Source organism: Thunnus albacares, chromosome 6, assembly GCF_914725855.1.
Source record: "Thunnus albacares chromosome 6, fThuAlb1.1, whole genome shotgun sequence".
NCBI lineage: Eukaryota > Metazoa > Chordata > Actinopteri > Scombriformes > Scombridae > Thunnus > Thunnus albacares.
Window position 1 is genome coordinate 18,175,150 of NC_058111.1, and position 21,976 is coordinate 18,197,125.

Here is a 21,976-nt window from a genome sequence, read left to right on the forward strand (position 1 = left end):
CACAACATGGAAACCTTTGGACTTTGGACCCTTTCTCTGTGGCTCCTGCTTCAAAAGACATGGCTCTGTCCACTGTGTTGGAAAATGAACTGATGGAACTATCAGCAGACGGCAGCCTGAAGCTTCAGCTCACACAAGTTGACCTTGCTTCATTATGGAGACTGGCTGCCAGTCAATATCCCTCTCTGTCAAAACAGGCAATCAAATTTCTGTTACCTTTCACCACAGCCTATTTCTATGAGTCAGGGTTTTCCATTGTTACTGTCACAAAATCAAAGGCAAGGATCAAACTGAAAGCAACTTTAAATGCTTCTCTGCATGTCAGCCCCCCACCCATTCCACCATGACCTGATCTCATTATTTCCCAGAAGAAAGCCCTAGTGTCTCACTGCAGAATAAGCACAATGTTTATTTTTGTCATTATGGGCATAACATACGTATAGCCCAGTTTATTTTTTCTACTTTTTTGTCATGTTTTTTTTTTCTTACTTATTTGGGAAGGTGGCCCTTGGAGATTTTTAAATAATCAGAAGGTTGACAACCCCTGAAAGTTTATACCATCAAAACTATGGTGTGTTTTGAAAAATAAGCATTATTAAAATGTCCACATCCAGAAAAGAATAGGCCTACACAAAATATGTATTTAGCGTAATAGCAGTTCTATTAAAAAGAAACGTGTATGTGTATGTGATAATCCTGCAGTCCTATTGGGCCACCTCCCCTTTTAAAAGTTATCAAATCACCTACTGATTACAATGTTAGAAAAAAATAATTTGTGTTTAATTGACCCCATAAGTACAAAGAGATAAATGAACAACTGAAGTTTTAGCCTCATCCACCTCTATGCATGAGGATGATGAGCACCAGACTAGTTTATTTTTAAAGAAATAAATTGAAAAAATGTCTTTTCAACAATTAAAGGATAGGTTCTCAATTTTTCTAGTCTGTCTTAAGACAACAGTCAGGTGCCCATATAAACACTGAAAGAGGTTTTCCTAACAGTAATCATTCTTCTTGTTCATACTGGCTATTAAAAGATCCCAAATGTGCTTTCATTGTAAGTGACGGGGGCCAAAATCCACAGTGTGTCCACATAGTCATCTTGTGCAAAAATGCATTTAAAAGTTTATCTGAAGCTTATATGAAGCTTTAGCAGTCTGAGTTAGTCATGTCAATATCTGGATATCTGCCACATTTACGGTGTTTAGCATCACATTCCCCCCTTGTGTTTCCCTGTTGAGCTGCAGTGGAAGGAACAAAAAGAGGAACTTTGGCACCAAAAAGACTGTAACGTTTAAAGATATCTACTGGATTTTTCACTCATTTGGACGACTGAAGCGTCATGTAGCTTCAGATAAACTTTAAATATATTTTTGCACAAAGGGAGGCTTGTGGAGGCTCCCATCCCTTTCATTGTAAGTGCTTTATGAAGGAATCTTCTATGGCCAGTATGAACAGCAGGAATGACTATGGCAAGAAAAACCTGTCAGTGTTCATTTGGGCACCTGACTATTTTTTTAAAGACAGACTTGAAAAATTGTGAACCCATCCTTGAGGTGTAGAGACAAAAAATGTGAGAGAGAGAATAATTGAGATTGCGCTGAATGCTGCTGGGAACTGACCCAATTTTGGAGTCAGTAAGCCTTTATAAATCAGGCCTGACTCAACTCTAGGGGGGGTTTATCGTCCAGTTGGAGCCGGGATTTCCGCTTTAATAACAGTAAACCCACTTTAATACAACTATTGTGGGGACAACCGATAAAATTTAGCACCACTTCACTGTAGTATGTACAAATTAGCCGTTAGTTAACCGTTGCTGTTGCCATGGAGCAGAGCCAGCAGGCGGTGGGCGGGCTCTCACCGGCTTTCCTCTGATTGGTGGAGCATCCAGCGCTCCTCTTCCTCTTCGATGAACCCATTGAGAGGTCGGCTAAAGCTGAAGCTGTTAGTGCCTTATCAGAGCTGTCTTTACCGGTAAGTACCACAGGATAACTTCAACATTTTTAACCTGCTTTCGAATAAATTTAGCCTGGCGTTGCTGGATGAGTAGTTTCACATGTTCGACAGTTGAGCAGTGTGTGTGAATATCGCTAAAATCAAGCAAAATTGTTTGCACCGGACAGGTAACGTCCCCTGCTAGCGGTTATTCTTAACGTAAAGTCGTGATATATTCAATGCCAGTCGTTTGCAGCAGTGATTTACCGTTTACCGAGGGACAGCAAACATGCAGAGGCTGGGCGTTTCACCAAGTTTTATCGTCTTCACGTCCGTTTTGGGGGTTTGCCAGACCCGGACGGTCCTGAGTAGTGTGCCTGGGTGACGCAACACGGGCAGATGATGTCAATAACGGCTTCTCTTATGGTCTTTTTTAGCTTTGTTTCGTCTTTATATAACGCATTTTTTGGCACACATGTCCAGTGTTTATTTGAGATGAGCTCTGTCGATGCAGAAACGTTAACACATAGGTATTTCAGCCAATAGATGTGTTTGCTGCTTCACTGGGCATAAGACATCCACTGCATACAGGGCTTAGTTACACAATGAAATCTGGTTGCTGCGGGGCAAAATCACAGACATCATGTTTAACCGACAAGCTCAGCTCGGCACTCTCCCAATGATAATTAGATTTCCCTGCAGATGACTTCCTAATGTTGCCATGACATGTCTGATGTGTTTTAGCTTGAAATCTGTGCAACCAGTCTGTCTTAAAAAACAAGAGTCATGTGCTCTAATGAACATTGAAACAGGGTTTTCTTACTGCAAGCATTCCTCCTGTTCATACTGGCCATTAAAAGATCCCTAATGCACTCATAATGTAAGCAATGGGGGACAAAATCCACAGTTCTCCTGTGCAAAGTCCCTCTTTCTTTGTATTAACTATACTTCCACCGCAGCACAACAGGGAAACACTGTCCGAGGAAACACAAAGAGGGAATTTGATGCTAGAGAGACTTAAAAAGACCTAAGACTTAATAACTCAAACTGCTGAGTTTCAGATAAACTTCAGATAAACTTTTAAATGCCTTTTTGCACGAAATGACTGTGTGGACACACTGGATTTTGGCCCCCATCCCCTTACAATGAAAGTACATTTGAAGGGGATCCTTCAATAGCCAGTATGAACAGGAAGAATGTTTTCAGCGAGGAAAACCTCTTTCAATGTTCATATGGGCACCTGACTGTTGTTTTAAGACAGCTGAAATGCTGCAGTTGTTTCTGAGCATCTCATACTAACTGTACTCTTATTTTCTTAGCACAATGACAACACTGTCGCAGACAAAAGAACTCTTCCGGAGAGCAGAAGCTGTCTGTTTCGATGTGGACAGCACGGTCATCAAAGAAGAAGGCATTGATGAACTTGCCAAATTCTGCGGTGTGGGGGATGCAGTCACTGAAATGTATGTGCACATGCTGTCAACATCACATTAAATAAGGGGGGAAAACGTATGCACAGAAAAATACAGTTTTATTAAATATTCTTATATCACTGGACTTGTTTTAAATATTATGCCATTTCTCGCTATTTTCACATTTCAGGACTCGCAAAGCCATGGGTGGCTCAATGACATTTAAAACAGCCCTGACTGAGCGTCTCTCCATCATCCGATGTTCCAGAGAACAAGTGAACAAGCTGATTACAGACCATCCACCCCAGCTGACTCCAGGTATCAGGTAAATGTGAAGAATCCAGTTTGAGACAAGTTACGTCATATTCCACACAATACATTAACACTGGGAAGCAAAAGGTGGAGCCTCGTAAGACTAGATTCACTATATTTATAAAAACATTTATCAATGTGAATGCCAGTCTGCATGTTAATTATTGTGGAGATTCAGTTTCACTATGAGCCCAAAATTTGTTTTGTATTTACGATTAATCGACTGGCAGAAAATGAATCAGCAACTCGGTTGATAATAAAATAATTGCTTTAGTCAATTTTAAGCAAAAAGGCTAAAAATGTGCTCATTGTAGCTGCTTAGATGTGAGGATTTGAAGCTTTTCTGTGTCATATGATAGTAAACTGAATATCTTAAGATTTTGTACTGTTAATTAGATAAAACAAGACATTTGAGGAACATCGCTGTGAGCTTTTTGAGCATTTTTCACTATTTTTCGATATTTAATACACATCAAACTAAAATGATTAATTGAGAAAATGTTGGCTAATTAATTGCTAATGAAGGTAATTGTTAGTTGCAGCTTTATTTTACCCCATTTTCTGTACAGGAACACTCAGTTTATTTATTGTGAGGACTACTATTCAGTCTGTGAAAACTGTAGTATGATGTGTGGCTCTGGAGGGAGATTTCTTTTCAGATTTTTTTTAGCAATGTTTGCTGTTATTCAAATGTGGACAGTAGAGTTGTGATGGTGATATTCGTTTTAGACTTGAATACACTAAGGAAAAGATATTGGAAGGGAGGATGGATGAAAGTTGCTTTTTAGTTGCATTATGGGAATTGTAGGACCCAGTGTTTATGTAGCTTGGCACGTACCAGGGACTAAAAGATAGATTATCGCTGCATCTCTGCTGCATCACTTTTGTTTTTAATATGTCTCTCGGTGAGTCCCTTTTAGGGAAATTCAATACTAAATTGCTGGAATATCCATGAAACTATCATAGCTGCTGACATAGCAGACAGTGTACTGGGAGTTAATGCGCTTTATTATCCTAATATATCTGAAATGAGATTTTACCACGGCCTACTAGACAAAAAAGTAAACAAAAACCGCATCCCTCTAAATTAAGTGATGGTAACTGGCCATTTGTCTTTATGCAGGGAGCTTGTGGACCATCTTCACCAGCGCAACATCAAGGTGTTCCTCATTTCAGGCGGCTTCCGCTGCATTGTTGAACATGTGGCCACTCAGCTAAACATTCCTCTGCACCATGTTTATGCCAACCGGCTCAAGTTCTACTTCAATGGTAAGAAGTGGAGTCTGTTTTTGTGAATTTCTAGACCGGAGCATCACAATCTGTGTCTGTGTGGATTAACAAGACTTGATTTGTCTACCCGATGTCAAAATGTATTAATCTGAAATCAAATCTTCTCCTTCGTCATCTCAACATTTTTCCCAATACTTACGTCATGTTGTTGTGAGAAGCTGCCATACTACAGAGCTAAATTAAACGTGTCTTTGTTTAGGAGAGTATGCTGGTTTTGATGAGAGTCAGCCGACAGCTGAGAGTGGTGGAAAAGGAAAGGTCATCAGCATGCTGAAGGAACAGTTCGGCTTCAAGACTGTGGTGATGATTGGAGATGGAGCCACTGATCTAGAGGCCTGCCCTCCTGCTGTAAGTGTTTATATCGCATCATATGTAATTGTCTCCACATTTAAAGGCCCAATATGTAACTTTTCTGCATTAAAACATTAAAACTTAAAACAACTAGACCTATGTTTATATATTTTGTTGAGTTGGGTACTTATGTTATCCCGAATGTTTCCAACAGAGAAATCTGTAATTTTAATAAAGTTTACTGTCAGTTTCATTTGGTCGTCTGTCAGGCGTCATATCCCCTTCGCGCATACATCAGTGTTGTGGTTGTCCACCAGAAGCTGTCATAAATTTACTTTTTATGCAATTTTAAGCCACATTTTTACGATACACTTTTTAGATCTTGGTTGTTTTCAACTATCTTTTAGCCAGATGAAGGATTTTAGTCATTGGATGTTTGGATTGTAAGTTATCAGAGAAACAAGCTGAGCAAACGTTAGCAGCAGCTCAGCTCAGCTCATACCCCCTCTGGACGTCCTGTGTCCACCAAACAGCGTGGGAGAAACACTGATATTTATTCAGTGTTTTTACTGGTTTTAATCATCGGGTCTGTTTGTTTTGGAGATGAAGAGACCTCTGCGGATAATTCGGCTCCCAGTAAAATCATCCTGAACAATTAACACTGAAGTAATCCTAAGTGGCAGAAGTTGACTGCAATGATGGCAATGTTGACTGAAGACAACAACTCCCATGATCCCACACTTCACAATGTCATGAAACTCTTTTGTTATTGTTTTGAGCGAGAGACCCCATAGCGGCAGAAAATTGCATATTGTGCATTTTAAGTTCACACATGTATGTTTGATGGATGGTTAATACTGTGTCCTTGAAAAATAAGTATAGCATATATCTGCATTTTGGCAAATGACAAAATTTAAATATTGGAAATACAGTGTGGTAACAGTGTATTTCTTTCCCCCTGCAGAGTGCCTTCATTGGATTTGGCGGCAATGTCGTCAGGCCGCAGGTTAAGGACAGGAGTTCGTGGTACGTCACAAGCTTTGGAGAGCTCCTGAAGGAACTGGAGAAGATCTAAGATGCTAAAAGAGTACTGTTACTAATTTTAACATTTTATATTTGCACCTAAAGGTGTGCCTCTGATGGTTTTATCCAGTGCACGTTTTCTCCCTTTAGACTCTGTCAATAGATTTTTATAATGAATGAAAATGTTTACACTAGAGAGACCAATTTTACCTTCATGAAGCTGTTGCCCTCTTGATTTTTATACTAGAAGATACTAAAAAAAATAACCAAACACCGTCTTATGTGGAGGTTAGAAAGACGATTTTAGTGTTTTTGCACTTTTTGCATCAAAGACTTTAGGTAAGCTAATACAACTCCTGCATATTATGGTATGTGCAATGAGCGATAGAAATGTTTTTAATTCTGTATGGGTGTTAAAAACTGTAACCGGACATGTCATTGAGTGTGGTGACTTCAGTCCTGTAAAGATCAGCATTAAACACAACAACATGCTGTCAAGAAAGCTGTTTGAACTACTTTAATCTGTGTTGGTGTTCTTGTCCTTCCCTCTATGCTGTTCTCTATGAACTGATGAACAAAAAGACAAGATAAACATGCTTCCTTTAACGATAAAATCTGATATTACAATATGTAGCAGCATGACTGCCCTCTGAGTGCCAGATTCACTCATTCACTGATAAGATAACACGTTTTCGTACAGGATCATTATGCCCCATTAAAACATGATCGATAAAAACTGTTTTTAAAACCAGGCATGCTGTCTTCACAAGAGAAAAAGTAGAAGCCAAAGTTACAAACACAGCACCATGAAACATCAACATTACCATGACAGGGAAACCTAAACATCCACAAAAAGCAACTGAAAGGAGGAGTTTGCAGAAAAAAATGATATAAGGTTTATAACAGAGCTCAATTATAAAATTGTGAGGTTTTCATCAAGAGTTAGCGCTGTGTTCCCATGAATAAACAGAGGCTTTCTCCCTTCACTCAGCAATGGTGAGGCTAACATTTCTCAGCACACCTAAAACAGATAACACGTACTCCAAATTTACATTAAAATAAATAAATAGCCCCTGCATTGTGCAATGAGCTTCAGCAGTATTGTTGTCCTGTCTGTCCTCACACGTACACATCATACAGCTGCTTCTTTTCAAGTAACTTTGGTTCTAAACCTGGAGACGAGCTCTCTTCATGGACCAGTTTTAATGTGGCACGGGACGTTGGACATAATGAAGCATCAGGAGGTTTCAATTAGCCAAATTTACTCATCCTGCTCCAGAAAAAAAAGAAAATGGAGTGTTCTAGTGACATTTTGAAATGATAATTATAATAATAATAATACAAAGACAGTAACAGAGATAGGATGTGGTTTGGCAGCACTGACAGGAGGTTGAAACCATGATAGTGATGCTCTGGATGGATGTAACATTCGAAAGGTTTTCAGCTTCCGGGTGGTTTTCTTGTTTCACTGCAGCGGGGAAGCCTTTGTTGGGATCATGATCCTGGAATCCATATGCTGAATAAGAGGAACTGGAGAAAAAACAAAAAGCAAGCAGCTCAATATGTTTCTCTGTCCGCACAGTTTAAAGGTCTTTTAGAAATTGATCTGAACGGCTCAATATCCTGTTACTCAAGACAAACCAGGTGAAGGTCAATAAAAACACCTATTATGAGACTGCATAACAACTTTGTTTGTGGAACAGGGTTGTTTTTTTTTGCTCACCTGTATAATACACCACCTCGTCCCAGCCCTCCTGCTGCCAGGCGCCGTTCCGTGTGTCTTCTCTGGACTGAAGGTCTTTGTAAGCTGAAATCATTAAATCACACTTATTACAGCACTGCTCAGAGTAAATGGAGTCACTTCTCTACAAGCCAGATGTTGTTTTGCATGATTTTATTATCAGTTAATCTGGTAACTATTTATCACTTCAGTGATAAATTAAAAATTGAAGCTTTAGACACTTGGATGCAGCAGAATTCAGTTGTGAATACATATTAGGACCCTAAATAAAGGCACTATAGTGAAAGTTTTAGCAAACAGTTGCCTATTTACATATCGAGCAGACATGGAGAAACCTTAGTATTCATTTTGAGTTGCATTTGTGTCCACCAGCTGAACAGAAGACCAATATTCACTCCTTTTAGCTCTGTTTTGCTCTCCACCACCTCCTTAAGGAACCCTGGCTTTTCAACTGCTGAATGCTCCATTAAGTTCACCAGCTAGTCTAACTTGTTCTGTCTGCTTGTTTGGTGCTGGGCAGGTCACGCACACTGGGTTTATCAGAGCTTTCTTGATCATAAAGACTATGCAGGTGACAGTGAACGAAACAGTAAAGTTGCGTGCCTTAAAACCACAACAAGGAACTAAGAGAAACTAAAACGCTCAGTAAAGCTGAGAGGAACTGCAGTCAGGTGATTATCTGTGGGTTTGTCACTAGGAACGACCCTGTTCACATTAGTAGCCATTTGATCTGTTGTTTGTACAAAAATATCATTTAGTGCAACTTAAAATCTAAATTGTTAGATTTTTACAATAATTTACAATAATATAAAACAAAGAAAAGAAGCAAATTCTTAAATTTGAGAAGCTGGAACTTTGAAATGTTTGGCATTTTTACTTGATAAATGAAGATCAAGTTCAACTTTATTTTTCTGTACTTTTGTACGAAGCTGAAATTACCCCAGAGGTGATGAACCATGTAGAGATTGCCGATCTGTGAGAAAAACCCTCCCACAGCTTCTCTGTTGTGCTGGCGATATCCAATGGCCCTGGCCCTGCAGACACGAACAACTTCAGTCACAACACAGGCCAAAAACACTGAGACTTCATCTGGCACAAGACCACGCTTAAAACATCTGACCTGTGTTCAAAGAAGGAATTTCAACATCCCTTTGAATTTGAACTGTTTTGACTTTACACAATAGGATTTTGTCTGTTTTGTTAACATAAGCTGGACGACATTTGTCTTCCACAGAAATGATTATGCATTGCAACATCACATCCAACCAAAAGATGTGACACCATGGCTTACTGTATGCACATTTATGAACCTCAACACTTGCCAAGTCCATGTGAAATGAGCAGACTGGTGTTCTAAATCCATTATGCTCTCCTCAAAGTAAACATTTACTTATTCAAATTATAATCACTGTCTGGATACAAAACTATAAAGTTTCATGTTGTTGTAACTTGAAGTAGGAGTTTAAGCCTTCAACTAAATAAATTATATTGAAATTACCTTAAATTGCTTTTCTGGCATAATGTGCACAACTATAGAGGTTTGTTCAAACAAAGGTTGGTTGAAGTAAGCATAAACACAAACATAAGAGAACTGTTTTTGGGAAAAGAATGACCTAAGCATTGGTCTTTTTTGTCAAAGATGATTATTTATATCACATATAGGAAGGCGGGAACCATGAAGTCTCAAAGGAGAAAAGCAACTGGATATTATTAAAGGTTTCACATATAAAATAATGCACATGATGGTGATCATGATGATCTGTTGACTGGAAAAAGACACACAAGACTTGACAGTTTGACGACTACAAAGCCAGGAGACATTTTAGAAACACTGGAAATCACTTGCAAGTCAAACGTGGCACTCGTTGCAAAACTGGTCAGACAAGTACAAAAACCAACAAAGAAATCTATCGCAGTGCTATCAGATTGAAAAAAAAAGTATGCAGAAAACTAAGGTGTGTGCAGAAAGCTCATGTCTTCATTTTAATCAATTGCAATCAGCTGCATTGCACAAACTGATAAGTGTTGACCCGTTGACTCTGTCGGCCCGAGTCATGGATCTTTTCCAGGCTCATTATACTGAACTATTATGCACACACATTTGTAGTGTACTTAAATCTCCCCTCAAATTTGAGTCTTGGCTCGAGAGCATGACAGTGCAGCTTCAGAATAGACCCTCTCTGTGGAATAACTCTTATTAATGACAGCATGAGGAGAGAGGTTTCATGTAGTGCAACTGTTCTGTAATCACAGTTCAGTGAATCAAATGAGTTCAGGCTGCCTTACCAGTAATTACCCCACTCGATCATGGTTCCTGGCTGGAAGAAAGAAAACACAATAGACTTTATTACAATAAAACATATATAATTCAGAGCGTTCCAAACTTGAGATGGATATCACACTTTCTTTCCAGAGAAAACGAATTAACACAAATAAATGGTAAAGACGTAATGCAGGTATTTTGTCATCGTGGAGACAAACTGTAATAATAACAACACCCAAAGGCTTCTTCAATCATTCTCTGGTGCTTAAGACAACAAACGCCCCGCTGTTTCTGCAATGTAATCTCAGTGTGTGATGAGGGATAATAGCTTGCATTCATCACGTGTCAAAGGGAGCGCTGACCTAGAGACAGTTTTGCTTTTCAGATTAGAAAGAACGACTTAATCTGCAGGAGCTGGCAGGGTGTGTGTCAAGCATTATGTAGCAGAACTAAGACTGCTTTCAGTTTAACCATTTATTCAGGCTACAATCATGTGCCATTGGATTGCAGATTTCACCCATGAGGCCATAAGTAGATAAAAACTGTGTACGGAGGGCTGCAGTCGAAAAAAATAGTACAAATGATGACTGTTGAAAGCTGAAGACACGAGATCATTACATGTCTGACAGGAGTTTTGCGAGCGCAGAGGTAATTTAGAGGTCATGGAAGGTAAGCATGTGACTGAAAGATTATTAGTTTAAATAGAGATAACGTGAGCTGGAAAAGTGAAAGAGTAACGTTCTTCCTTTCTGACCAGCAGCCCTGAAGCCTCAGATGACTGATGGTGTTTGCACCGGTTAGCATCTGGTGAATATATACAAACGTGTCAAGTTATGATGATACAAAAACAGAGTGACCAGCTTTCCCTGGATGAACGTTTACAAAACATTTGTCTCTAATATCATACTTAAAAAGTTGATTTTACATGAAACATTGCCCTGCAGGTTTCGAGTAGACCTGGTTATGCTGTTAACTGTTTAATGATTCCCCAAATTCTCTAAGCTCTTTTGCGAAAAAGCAGTTTTGCAGTGTATAAATGAAGAGTGATTAACTTAATATACGCTGCTACACACTGGAGCTTACCGTCTAAAACTAGGAATGGTCTGATCTGTCACACTGGATCAGTATTAGGACAAATATGGACCTTTTTAATTGTATCGCATCTGCCATGACGTGACTGATCCATATTAAATTTATCAATGTTATTATAAAATTCAGTGTTTCCACTATTATTTAAATTCATGCAGTCACAGTGGACTATTTTAGCAACTTTACAATCCATGGCCTCATGTTACTTTACATAAAAATGATTCTAATGACGCAGTGAGGCATCCAGGTTTTAGATGTGGGGAAAGAGATCAGTACTTGGTATCAGCAAATAGTTGAGGTATCAGAATCGGTATCAATAAAAAAAAGTTTGGATTGCACACACAAAGATCTATAGTGCCACTAAAGATGAGATAACCTGCTGCTCTCGCACTCACCCTGAGCTGGTAGGACCTGAGTTCATAGATGTTGGGTCCCTCTCTGGGCACTGGCTCGTTCCAGAAGCTGAACTCCAGCAGAAGCTGGTTCCTGCGAGACAACAGCATCTTACCTCGCTCCTTCCTGTAATCTGTGAACTCCTGCCGGTGAACAGACAATAATCAATAAGCTTTACTTCGACTGACAGCTTTGTTAGCGCATCACTGAAGTATTAACAAGATGTACGCGAAGGGGTCTTTACCTTGTTCTGCCTGAGCTTGTTCATCACCTCTGTCAGAGCTGGGTATCCACCTCTGTAACGCCACAGATGAACTGAGGAAGAAATATAAGAACTTTTACAGGACACAGGATAGTTAAGTTTTAATACTGTAAAAACATCAAGATGTCAATCTTATAGCCTTTGACATAAATATCCCTTTGTGAGAAGTTTGGATAAATACAGGACAGACATTTACTGAAACATACGCCTCTTTTCTTTTTTCCAGTAGGTTTAAAAATGAGCATCTAGAAATCAAAACATCCATCAGAATCACTATTATTTATATTCAGCTTATGTTAGACTAATTATTAACAATAATAATTTGTCATGGATGTCTAACTTAATGGATAAGTCTGCTTTTTTAAACAAACTGTCAAGCCAATAATTCAGCATTTCACTGTACAACTGGGACACCTTCTTATAACACTGATTATATAAAAGACCTGTTATACTGCAGATATTAGTAATCCTACCAGCCTGGTCCTGTTCTCCATACCAGGTATTCCAGGTGCCCACCAGCTCACAGGGGTAGTACTTATCGGCATGGATGGAGGGCAAAACATCCTCGCTGTGACGAATGAGAAATATCTTCACTGAACGACATTTAAACCAAAACTGAAATACAGCACAGCATATCCACAGATAACTGGGCTGTAGGACATTGAATTTAAATCTATAGATGAGTAGAAATTTACTTTGAAACAACAAAATCTTAATCACAGTCACGTGTCTTCCAGTCACATGTCTTCTGTCTAATGTTGCAGGCCCCATATTAGTCCCCATATACAAATAGATGGCCTCCAGTCATCTTAGGTATGAGCAAGGTTGGTCTTTGAAGGACTGAAGTCACGCCAGCCTGTCAATCACCTCACAGGAATAGACTGCTGTACTCAGTCGACCTGGTCTCACACTTCTACTACTGCTATCACTACTGCTGCTGACCTAGATATTTGAGTTAGTTTATTGAGTTGTTGTATATAATTTAGAATATAATAGAATTTGTTTCTTTTACCTTTTTTACCTCATTGTTGACTGCATAATATTTTAATTTCCCTTATCTTATCTTATCTATCTATGTAAGTTAACGACTTTACACACACTAGATTAGACCGTATTGTACAGCAACACTCACCAGAGTTTGTTGTATGAGTCCAGGCACTCCGGCTTCACATTATGGACTGAAAAGAAAGTTGTATTTAAAATAAATCTCATCGTCATTTCAAGATAGATAGTTTATTTAAGGGCTGAACAATTAATCAAAATTTCTATCAAAACTGCAATATGGCCTACTGCAGAAGGCGCAATATTTGATAAGGGTGAACTCTGTGCCAAAACACCATTTTAAATTAAATATTGTCATGCTGCAGAGACATCCTCATATTCTACAGACCCCCCTCAAATCACACCATAATTAATATGTTTTTCAATGAAAATGATCATTCCCTCTAATATTGCAAATCATATCGCAATTGCAATATCAGTTAAATTAATCACAATTGTTCAGCCCTAATTTATTTTTTAAGTATAAATCTTGTAAGGTCAACTTACACTGAATTTTGTAGAGATTACTCTCCTCATTTTTGGTCAGCAGGTTTGAGTGTGCATCTTTCCTGGGATCAACTTTCCTCACAAACAGTGACTTGAACCAGCTGTCCTGTCTGTCTCTGCTGCCTGATGTTGCAAACCCCCTGCAAACAAAGATGAGTTGTTGTGATGATGAACAACAGCTGGATGAAAGTCTCGTTTTAATGACCAGCATGAAGCTCATTGCAAGACTGACTGTCTAATCTCTCAACCTGATACTGTATCTGATGAAATCTGCACAGAAATTGAAGGACAACGCACTAAGTTTGCAGTGCTCCATTCATAATACAGACTGAACTTGAAATGTCAGCACCTCTGCTGTATATAGGACATACACAGTGATACTGATGCATATGAAATACATCAGTATCAACCATCTCTCGGTATCTAATAGTGTAAGGCTTGTAGCACCTGAGACATAGGCAGGTATCAATATGTTCAATAAAGTAACTGTTACCAGATTGACCTTGAGATTTGAGATGCTCCGCAGCAAAATATAAAAGAAACTTGTACTTTTCCACTTTCACCAGTAAACACAAGCACAGTTAATGCCACAAATCCCGGGATAAATCATATTAAAGGTGCAGTTTTCATGTAAGTTACTGCTGAAGGCCACTGAGGACTGGCTAGCAGTCACACGGGCTAGCTTGCCCAGGCTCACCGTAGCCACTGCTGAAATGAAAAACATCTTTAAAACATAACCAACACAGCCTACACCGGACCCCCCAGAGACCAAAACTGAACATGCACACTGATAACTAGCAGACCTGCTCCAAACGACGAGCTGTCCGGCCGTGTGGGCCCTGCTCTTAGCCCGACCCAAACCTCCGCTCACTCTCTGAAGGACTCCAGTCGCCATCTTCAACTGGGCTGCTGCACACAGAGCAGAGCTGTAACGTCCTCTGACCAGCAGGGGGAGGCATCATCACAGCATCATTTATTTATTTACTTTATTTAAGTATGTATGTATGTATATAAGTATGTATGTCAGGTTGAGAGCCTTTTTTAAAAATATTTTTTTTTATTTATTTTTGTTTAACTTTTACTGAGTACCATAAAGAACAAGGTACATTCTTTGAACAAAATGCTAGGGTTAACAAACAACACATATAGAAGAGAAAAATAAGAAAAAAGGATAAATAATAAAACAATGAATGAATGTATAAATAAAACAACAGACTAGTTTAAAAAAAGACATTTAAAAAATACACTCATTAACAGTTTTACAGCCTTATTATTAGTGCAAGATTTCACACAGGATCTTTATTATGATGATATGATAGATAGATAGATAGATAGATAGATAGATAGATAGATAGATAGATAGATAGATAGATAGATGCACTACTGCACCTATCTAACATACACATATACAAACGACAGCTACACCTACTAGAAAATTTACTTCTGCACACACAGTATTTTACACAACTTTTTTTGTTTTTACAATCCACAAGTCAGATCATATATATAGCCTTAGTATTGTAATGTTTATACTATACTATTTACTGAGTATGTTCAATGATGTTAAAATGCTATGGTATAGTACACTGTACATTAGTGCAAGTCAGGTGAATATAGATGTGGTTGTAAAGTGCATGCTTGTCCGTGGATGTTAGAATTAAGTGTACATTGAAAGATGAATAATTTACACAAAGTTTATACATATGTAACAGTATATAAAGACAAAGAGTATAGATTGAAAGATTATATACAGATGAATCTGAACTATGACAGATGTGATGGATAATGTAATAAATAAATAATAGTCCAGGTGAGCAGTCTGTCTTCACTGTCAGTCGCCTCTCATGACAGAGTCATGACAGAGTCACTGTACAGACTGATGGCAGCTGGCAGGAATGACTTCCTGTAGCGTTCTCACTTCATACAGTAAATAACATACAAGTATGATAATAGGGTATACTAGCCTGCATAATGACAAAATAAATTAATGAATAAACTAAATAAGTACATAAAAAGCACAATTATAGAAAGGAACAAGGAAGCATGTAAGGAAAATAAAGGCTGGCCAGATATATGTAGACTTCTTCTAATAGGCTCACACAGCAGACATTTAACTTTTCATAGTAGGAAAAGCACAGGTGTTACTAATAACATACCAATAAGTGTCCAAGTAAACAGAGACAGTGTGATAGCTAAATGAAATCGAGCTATCATTAATCTTAGTTATTTACACATGTGCTTTTCTAAACCCTGATAAATGGCATCCATGTTTTTCTGGTGCATTAGTGGAGGATTCATCTGTCAAAATGTCTTCAGTGGAGAAAAAACGCCCAATACAATCCAGAAGAGGATTTAAACTATCGTAGAATGACACAAAATAAAAACTCCACATTCAGATAAATATCTTGTATTTTATGTTTTTTATTTGTTAAGTCAGTAGTATTTGTATAGCCCAATATCATGGATCACAAAATGAATGCTGTTATAAAGGCAAAGTTTGCTCACACCAAATATTGATTTGATTTAGGTTTCCTCTGTTTACTGCTTTACTTTTAGTGCCTAAAACTTGTGAACAATACTGTAGTTTTCCAAATCTTTCAAGAATTTTGCCATATTTGAACAGCTAATGTAATATCTACAGAGGTAGCATCTATGCGTAATAGTGAAAGATACCTCTCTCATTTCATTGCTGATTAAGAAAACAACTTACATTATACTAAGATTAAGACTTTTTTCACAGCAGACATTTTAAATGCCCTGCACACTATTGTACAGCCTTGATGCACCTTTGTCATTCTAATTACTTCAAGAAATCCAATGACCTCATGTTCACCTCATGTACAGGGCCTTCAACTTGTCAGTGAGGAAATTAATAAAAATAATTAATCAAAATAATGATGGCTTTGTTTTATGTAGGTGATTCGTAAAGCCATGCCAATGATTTCCTGGTGCTGGAACACCTAAGAGTGCAGCCTTTATTTACATTATTAATTAAACCTGGGCTTTTCCTGCTATGTCATGTTACAATGCTTTCTGTGAAAAGGCCTATTGTCTCTTGTAGTTGATGAGCCAAGTCAGAGACATTCTTGTGAGCATAGCTCCCACACACAGTAAATTTTTTAAGTAAGTCAGTGCAAACTTATGCTGTGCAACCAAACTTTGTTCAAACATACATATGTTTATCTTGAATTCAAGTGAAGATTTTAAAGTTTCCAAAGATACCAACTATGTCAGGCTTAAGTTTTGGAAAATACGGCTTAAATGGTACAAAAATCGGAACATTTCACTCAGTGTAAACATTATTTTTCTAGTAATGAAAAGTTGTGACAAAGTGATACTAAATATACGTGCATATGATCCTTTAAAGCAATATGAAGGAAAACTGGATTTTAAAGTGTTAATGCTACACAATTCAATACAATATAACTTCATTGTCCACCTTTGTTGAAATTTGTCCTTCACGACAGCTCAACAGTATGTAACAGTGCAACATGAAGACATTGAACATTAGAGATAACATTTATAACAGAAATAATGTAACTTAAGTCATATTAGACATGTTCAACCAAACAGCAATACAAACTGATAAATAATACAATCAAAGACAGCTGAATTCCATTAAGCTGCTTCAGTTTCAGGGTGCTGGTGTCGTGCATACTGGCTCACTGTCACACTGTCATGACTTACTGGGACACTGGAATAAAACAGAGCCATTGTTAATGTTATTAGTTACGGCTGTGCTTCTATGACAAGTCAAAATGTCTGCTGTGAAAAAGGCCTTTAATATCAGTAATAAAAGTGACAACAAGATAAAAAGTTCCAACTTATTTTACTTACATGAAAATGAATGTGCATGGTCATCAAATACCTTCCAATATACTACACTAGTTGGACAGATGGGGGTGCTATAACTCAATGCATAACCTAGCAACAGCAATTTTAGAGACTACCGTCCATCTGGATAAACACTACGGGCTAAACTCACCAGCGGGCATGGTGTAAAACAAAACTGACTTCAACTCAATGATAATTTCTGGATTCAACAGCAAATAAAAGTGTTCAAAGTGGTAACCAGAAACCTGAAATGGCATCTCCAAGAAACCAGTGCATCACTTAATTCACACTAAATGAAATATACAACCCCATGCTCAAGTCTAGGACCACACACTAGCCATGAACAGATTGCAGAAGAATTGACATTGACGTTTTATAGTATAAAATGTAACATATTTAACAGACATGAACATCTTTTAACATTGTTGAGTTCAAAGTTAATAACCATGACACCAGATCACAGAATAGGTTGGCTTTAAAAGTTCCTCATACACTCTTTGAACTGGGGTGTCTTGCACCAATGAACAGCTACACAGCTTGAAGTTAGAGATACTGAGTCTTCTGATGGACTTTACAGCTTTACTAGCTGATATTTGTGATTGTTTTAATTAGTGTGTCTACATGATGATTGTTTTGAGTGAACAAACCGTCTTATTATGATCTTGTGTACATGTAATCGGTTTTCAGGTCTCTGTTGATCTAAATGAGGTTTCCCTGAATAAATGAACTAACTAACTAACTCACACAAGGCACCTCCTGGAAGACCATACTAGTTTTGGAAGGTGGTATTGGCATTGCCTTCATACTGGCATCCAGTTTGTACAGAAAGATGATGAGATAAGATAAGATGCTGATTCCTGTGGGCAAGTTAAGGCCTTTATTCCTAAAAACTGCTTGTGTGTGTTATAAGACCTTCGGGAAGAGCACATGAGAACTTAGTATCCAGTTCCACATGGATGATGGACAGGGCGATGGGGTTGCAACCATGGAGGAATTCAGTACAGTTGTGATTGATTTATTATTTGACAGAGTGACTATGAAACTAATGGGGACCATATTGCTAAAGCCCACTTGGCTTTAAGAGAAAGACTACTTACCACCAGTGGAATTCAGAAACTATGGTGGGATTTGTTTTAAGTTCAAAGACATGAATCATAAGGGAGTGTTTTCTCAGTGAAGCATTTTTGAATAACAAAAGGCAAAGTGTGGATATGTCTGGGAATCCAAAGTATGATTGTATCCACAGTTTTTCACTTTTAGTTAGTAAATTTATCAAGGTGGTTGATGTTGGATAGGAAACATTCACTTAACGTTCACCTCAGTAGTTATCAACATCCAAGATAATGGTATATTGCACATATTTCCTAGAAAATGACACTTCAACAGCCACAAGGTATGAGATGAGATGTTAAATGGTGCTGTTCTGTTAAAGTGAGCAAATCAAAAGAGAAAGCACCTTTTGGAAATCAGAACAGTGCAATTCCTATAATGTCAGTATTAATCTGAGTGATCAGATCAGTGTTTTCTAATGAATGTAGTTGGATGTGGAATAGTTTCACAAAGGGCACATTTTATTAATGGAAGAAGTGAGATCAACTTGTAACAAAGAGGCCCAGCTTTACTGCTCCAGATGTACTGTACATATACTGTACCTCATTACTGGTACAGTTAAATGTACGTTGTGGGGGCTTATCACAGTGTTGGGTAACCTTTTGGAACATTTTGTACCTGCTATTTACATCCCACCCAGGGAACCTTTTTAATCCATGCACAAAGGAGTAGTGTTTAACAGAGTAGATCATGTATTTTTAGCAGTGAATTGGCTCAAATCCTCATCCAATGGCAACTACAGTGTCATAATTTGCCAATTACCTTGCCGTCACCTTCAACAGTGGACAACCTGCATGTGGTCCCACAGGGCTCATTACTTGAGTCCATGCTTTTCTTCTCTTATAGCTCCACCTGGCAGCATCATTGTGTAATATCATATTTCCATTAATGCCTGATAATGGCATTAATACTCAGTGTCCCAACAGCATGAACAGCGTAAAAATATCCCTCTGTTATAGAGCAGGGCTCCCCCCCCCCTCCCCTCCTCATTACCATGCTTGAGGTGCCCCTGAGCCAGGCCCTTAAACCTACTCTGCTCTAGTGGAGCTGAGCATTTCTATAGCTTCCCTAGATAAATAAAGGTTATGTTTAAAAAAAGATCTATTTTTATGATTGTATACAGCTCAATGAAAGCAAATCTGAATAGTTTTACAAAACATCCCCAACTCAAGGTTTACTTACTAGCTTTTTAACTTGCTTTTAAAAGGCTTTCAACTGTATCACAAGCATTGGCGCACTTTTAGGACCTCTTGTCCGTGTTGGCTTGAAAGTGAAGCATGAAAGTTCATTCTTGAACTTGGAGATATTTGTTTGCCAAAACTTTCCCAACTCAGCTTTTTAATAAGCTTTCAACATCACATAAAACCGATCCCATCTCCACAACAACCAAGCAAATGTCAGGCCATATGATACGGTTGAAAGTCAGGACAAATGCCAATAAATGGACCTTTATTTGGGATTAAAACACATATTTCCAAGGTCAAGGGATAACTTTCATGTTTCAAATCTGAAATAGTCTATCTTGGTGCTTTTCTTGGTCCTGCTGACCTTTGCACAAGATGTTTCATAGAGTTTCGTTTTTGTAACTAGTTGTGTGCTCTAAGCCTTTTACATAGCACTTTACCATTGGATAGCAGCTGTATATATTTTGCTCATTCTTTGTCTTCTTCTCTATCGTACAAGGCCATGCTGGTGCTGGTGATTTGTTTCCCTGCAGCTCCAAAGTCACTTACAATATACTCAGACTTCACTTTACAATGATTTTCTCTATACCAAGGCTCAGAGAAGAACAGCTGTGAAAACAGCTGATATGAATCCTCCACTAATGCACCAGAAAACCATGGATGCCATTCATCAGAGTTTAGAAATGTATAAAAAAAACTGGTTGGTCTTTGCTCAACTCTCTTGAACCCACATGGCTAAATCCCCAACCCCAGCGTCTCGTATACAGTATGTCCTGGGTGGATCTTTAGCAAATTGAATATCTCCAAGCCAAATTATCTAACCGGCTGTCTTTGCAGCTCCCTCTCCCTTCTCTTATTATCTTTGGCTTTATTATGGACATGCTTGCTGTCAAAAGCTCTCCAAGAAACGCTGTTGGACTTGTGAGAAAATGCTTTAGACGTATTGTTTATAGTCTTCACTCCTTATCGTGTCTGGGTACTGCAATGAGTAAATGCAGTACTACTGCGCACAGTGGCACTAAAACATTTATAACGTCTGATGTTAATAGATTAATATACTGGTCTGTGTTTATATTTAAATAATTTAATATAGATAGGGAAATGACTGTCGCCAAGAATTACCATAGTATGCTCAGACATCTGCAATGTTCTAGAGTGATACATTGATTGTTGTCGCAGATTTTGATATACTCTGAAATGGACAAGAAATCTCTCTGGGGTCTTACAAAGTTGTAGATATATCGGTGTCTGTTCATTGTTCATCTGACCAAGCCAAACCCTGACATATGTAGGGACTGTGATTCTCTATGTCCATCAGAATCTCACGGACCTGGTTCCTCCACCTTTTTTAATGATAAAATCTAGCACCTGATATGCACATATGAATCCTTAATTTATTGCTATTGTGCAAATTGACCTTGTGGTTTTTTTAATGACCTTTTTTTCAAGTCAAGAAAATTAACTCATCAGCCTACATTCTGCATGCAATGGTTTTTTTTTTGTTTTCATGGTTCACACATATGTATATGATAAAATTCCTGTGATTTATTGAGGACAAATAAAGAGGCATATGTTTGAAGGGGATATTTTAGGTGTTCCTGAATATGATGTGCTGTTTGTATTAGTACTAGAGTAAATTAAAAAGGTCATATACTGTATGAAATTACCTTACACTTGCCACTGCCACTGTCCCTTTACGTATGCATCATTTACCGACACATCTGGACTCTCTTTTCTGTGTCTCATCCCTGTTTGCATCTATGTTTGGGTCAGAATTTTTAAAACATTGTCGAATTCATTTCCAGTGATCATGAACGATACAGTATATTACAGCTGCTGCTGTGCTACTGCCCTAGTGTAGGACAGCTATACAAAACCTTTTTTATATGAAATCATATTTAAATTGAACATGTTTCTCAGCTGTACAGCTTACCAAAAGATTGATGATACTATTTACACAGCCTAACAACTGAGAAAAAGAGCCATTATTTATTGAGGCTGAGTGGGTGTCACAAATGAAAACTTTGTTTAAGCACACAAGGGGAAAGTCTAATGTGCAAACAAAGTGAAAGGCGAGATCAATTGCTTAAGTTGATTAAAAAGCTCCCATTCTTTGCCAAATATTAAAAGTCCTGCTGTTTCATTTATTAAGAAAATGGTGGAAACACACCAACCATACGATTTATTATCAATACAAAACCATCATAAAAAGGTAGCTCTGGGGTTAAGCCTTCATTTTCAACAGAAAAAAGCCTCCAAAACTGCATGGTCTAGGCTTGAGCATAGTCT

The 21,976-nt window shown here is 38.1% G+C and overlaps 2 protein-coding genes across 2 annotated transcripts; one reads left to right on the plus strand and one right to left on the minus strand.

The window, feature by feature from the left end:
• The first annotated feature begins 1,847 nt into the window (after positions 1 to 1,847).
• Positions 1,848 to 7,533, plus strand: psph (phosphoserine phosphatase). The gene is made up of 6 exons (XM_044354737.1): positions 1,848 to 1,974; positions 3,255 to 3,398; positions 3,538 to 3,672; positions 4,783 to 4,928; positions 5,149 to 5,297; positions 6,205 to 7,533. Exons 1-6 carry the CDS (start codon positions 1,910 to 1,912, stop codon positions 6,313 to 6,315), a joined length of 750 nt encoding a protein of 249 aa, XP_044210672.1. The 5' UTR covers positions 1,848 to 1,909; the 3' UTR covers positions 6,316 to 7,533.
• nipsnap2 (nipsnap homolog 2) lies at positions 6,766 to 14,491 on the minus strand. The gene is made up of 10 exons (XM_044354736.1): positions 14,363 to 14,491; positions 13,560 to 13,699; positions 13,144 to 13,189; positions 12,485 to 12,579; positions 11,994 to 12,064; positions 11,752 to 11,892; positions 10,291 to 10,322; positions 8,944 to 9,038; positions 7,987 to 8,070; positions 6,766 to 7,793 (listed from the first exon to the last, which is right to left on the minus strand). Exons 1-10 carry the CDS (start codon positions 14,452 to 14,454, stop codon positions 7,729 to 7,731), a joined length of 861 nt encoding a protein of 286 aa, XP_044210671.1. The 5' UTR covers positions 14,455 to 14,491; the 3' UTR covers positions 6,766 to 7,728.
• Between the last annotated feature and the right edge of the window lie 7,485 nt (positions 14,492 to 21,976).

Bases quoted from the DNA above. Each gene is read 5' to 3' on its own strand.
- psph (XM_044354737.1), top strand. From the start codon at position 1,910: ATGAACCCATTGAGAGGTCGGCTAAAGCTGAAGCTGTTAGTGCCTTAT. The intron at 3,399-3,537 runs GTATGTGCACAT...TTCACATTTCAG, and splicing joins GGGGATGCAGTCACTGAAAT to GACTCGCAAAGCCATGGGTG. The intron at 5,298-6,204 runs GTAAGTGTTTAT...TTCCCCCTGCAG, and splicing joins TAGAGGCCTGCCCTCCTGCT to AGTGCCTTCATTGGATTTGG.
- nipsnap2 (XM_044354736.1), bottom strand. From the start codon at position 14,454: ATGGCGACTGGAGTCCTTCAGAGAGTGAGCGGAGGTTTGGGTCGGGCT. The intron at 13,700-14,362 runs GTCTGCTAGTTA...CTTTGTTTGCAG, and splicing joins CAGCTCGTCGTTTGGAGCAG to GGGGTTTGCAACATCAGGCA. The intron at 11,893-11,993 runs GTAAAGACCCCT...GTTCACCGGCAG, and splicing joins ACAAGCTCAGGCAGAACAAG to GAGTTCACAGATTACAGGAA.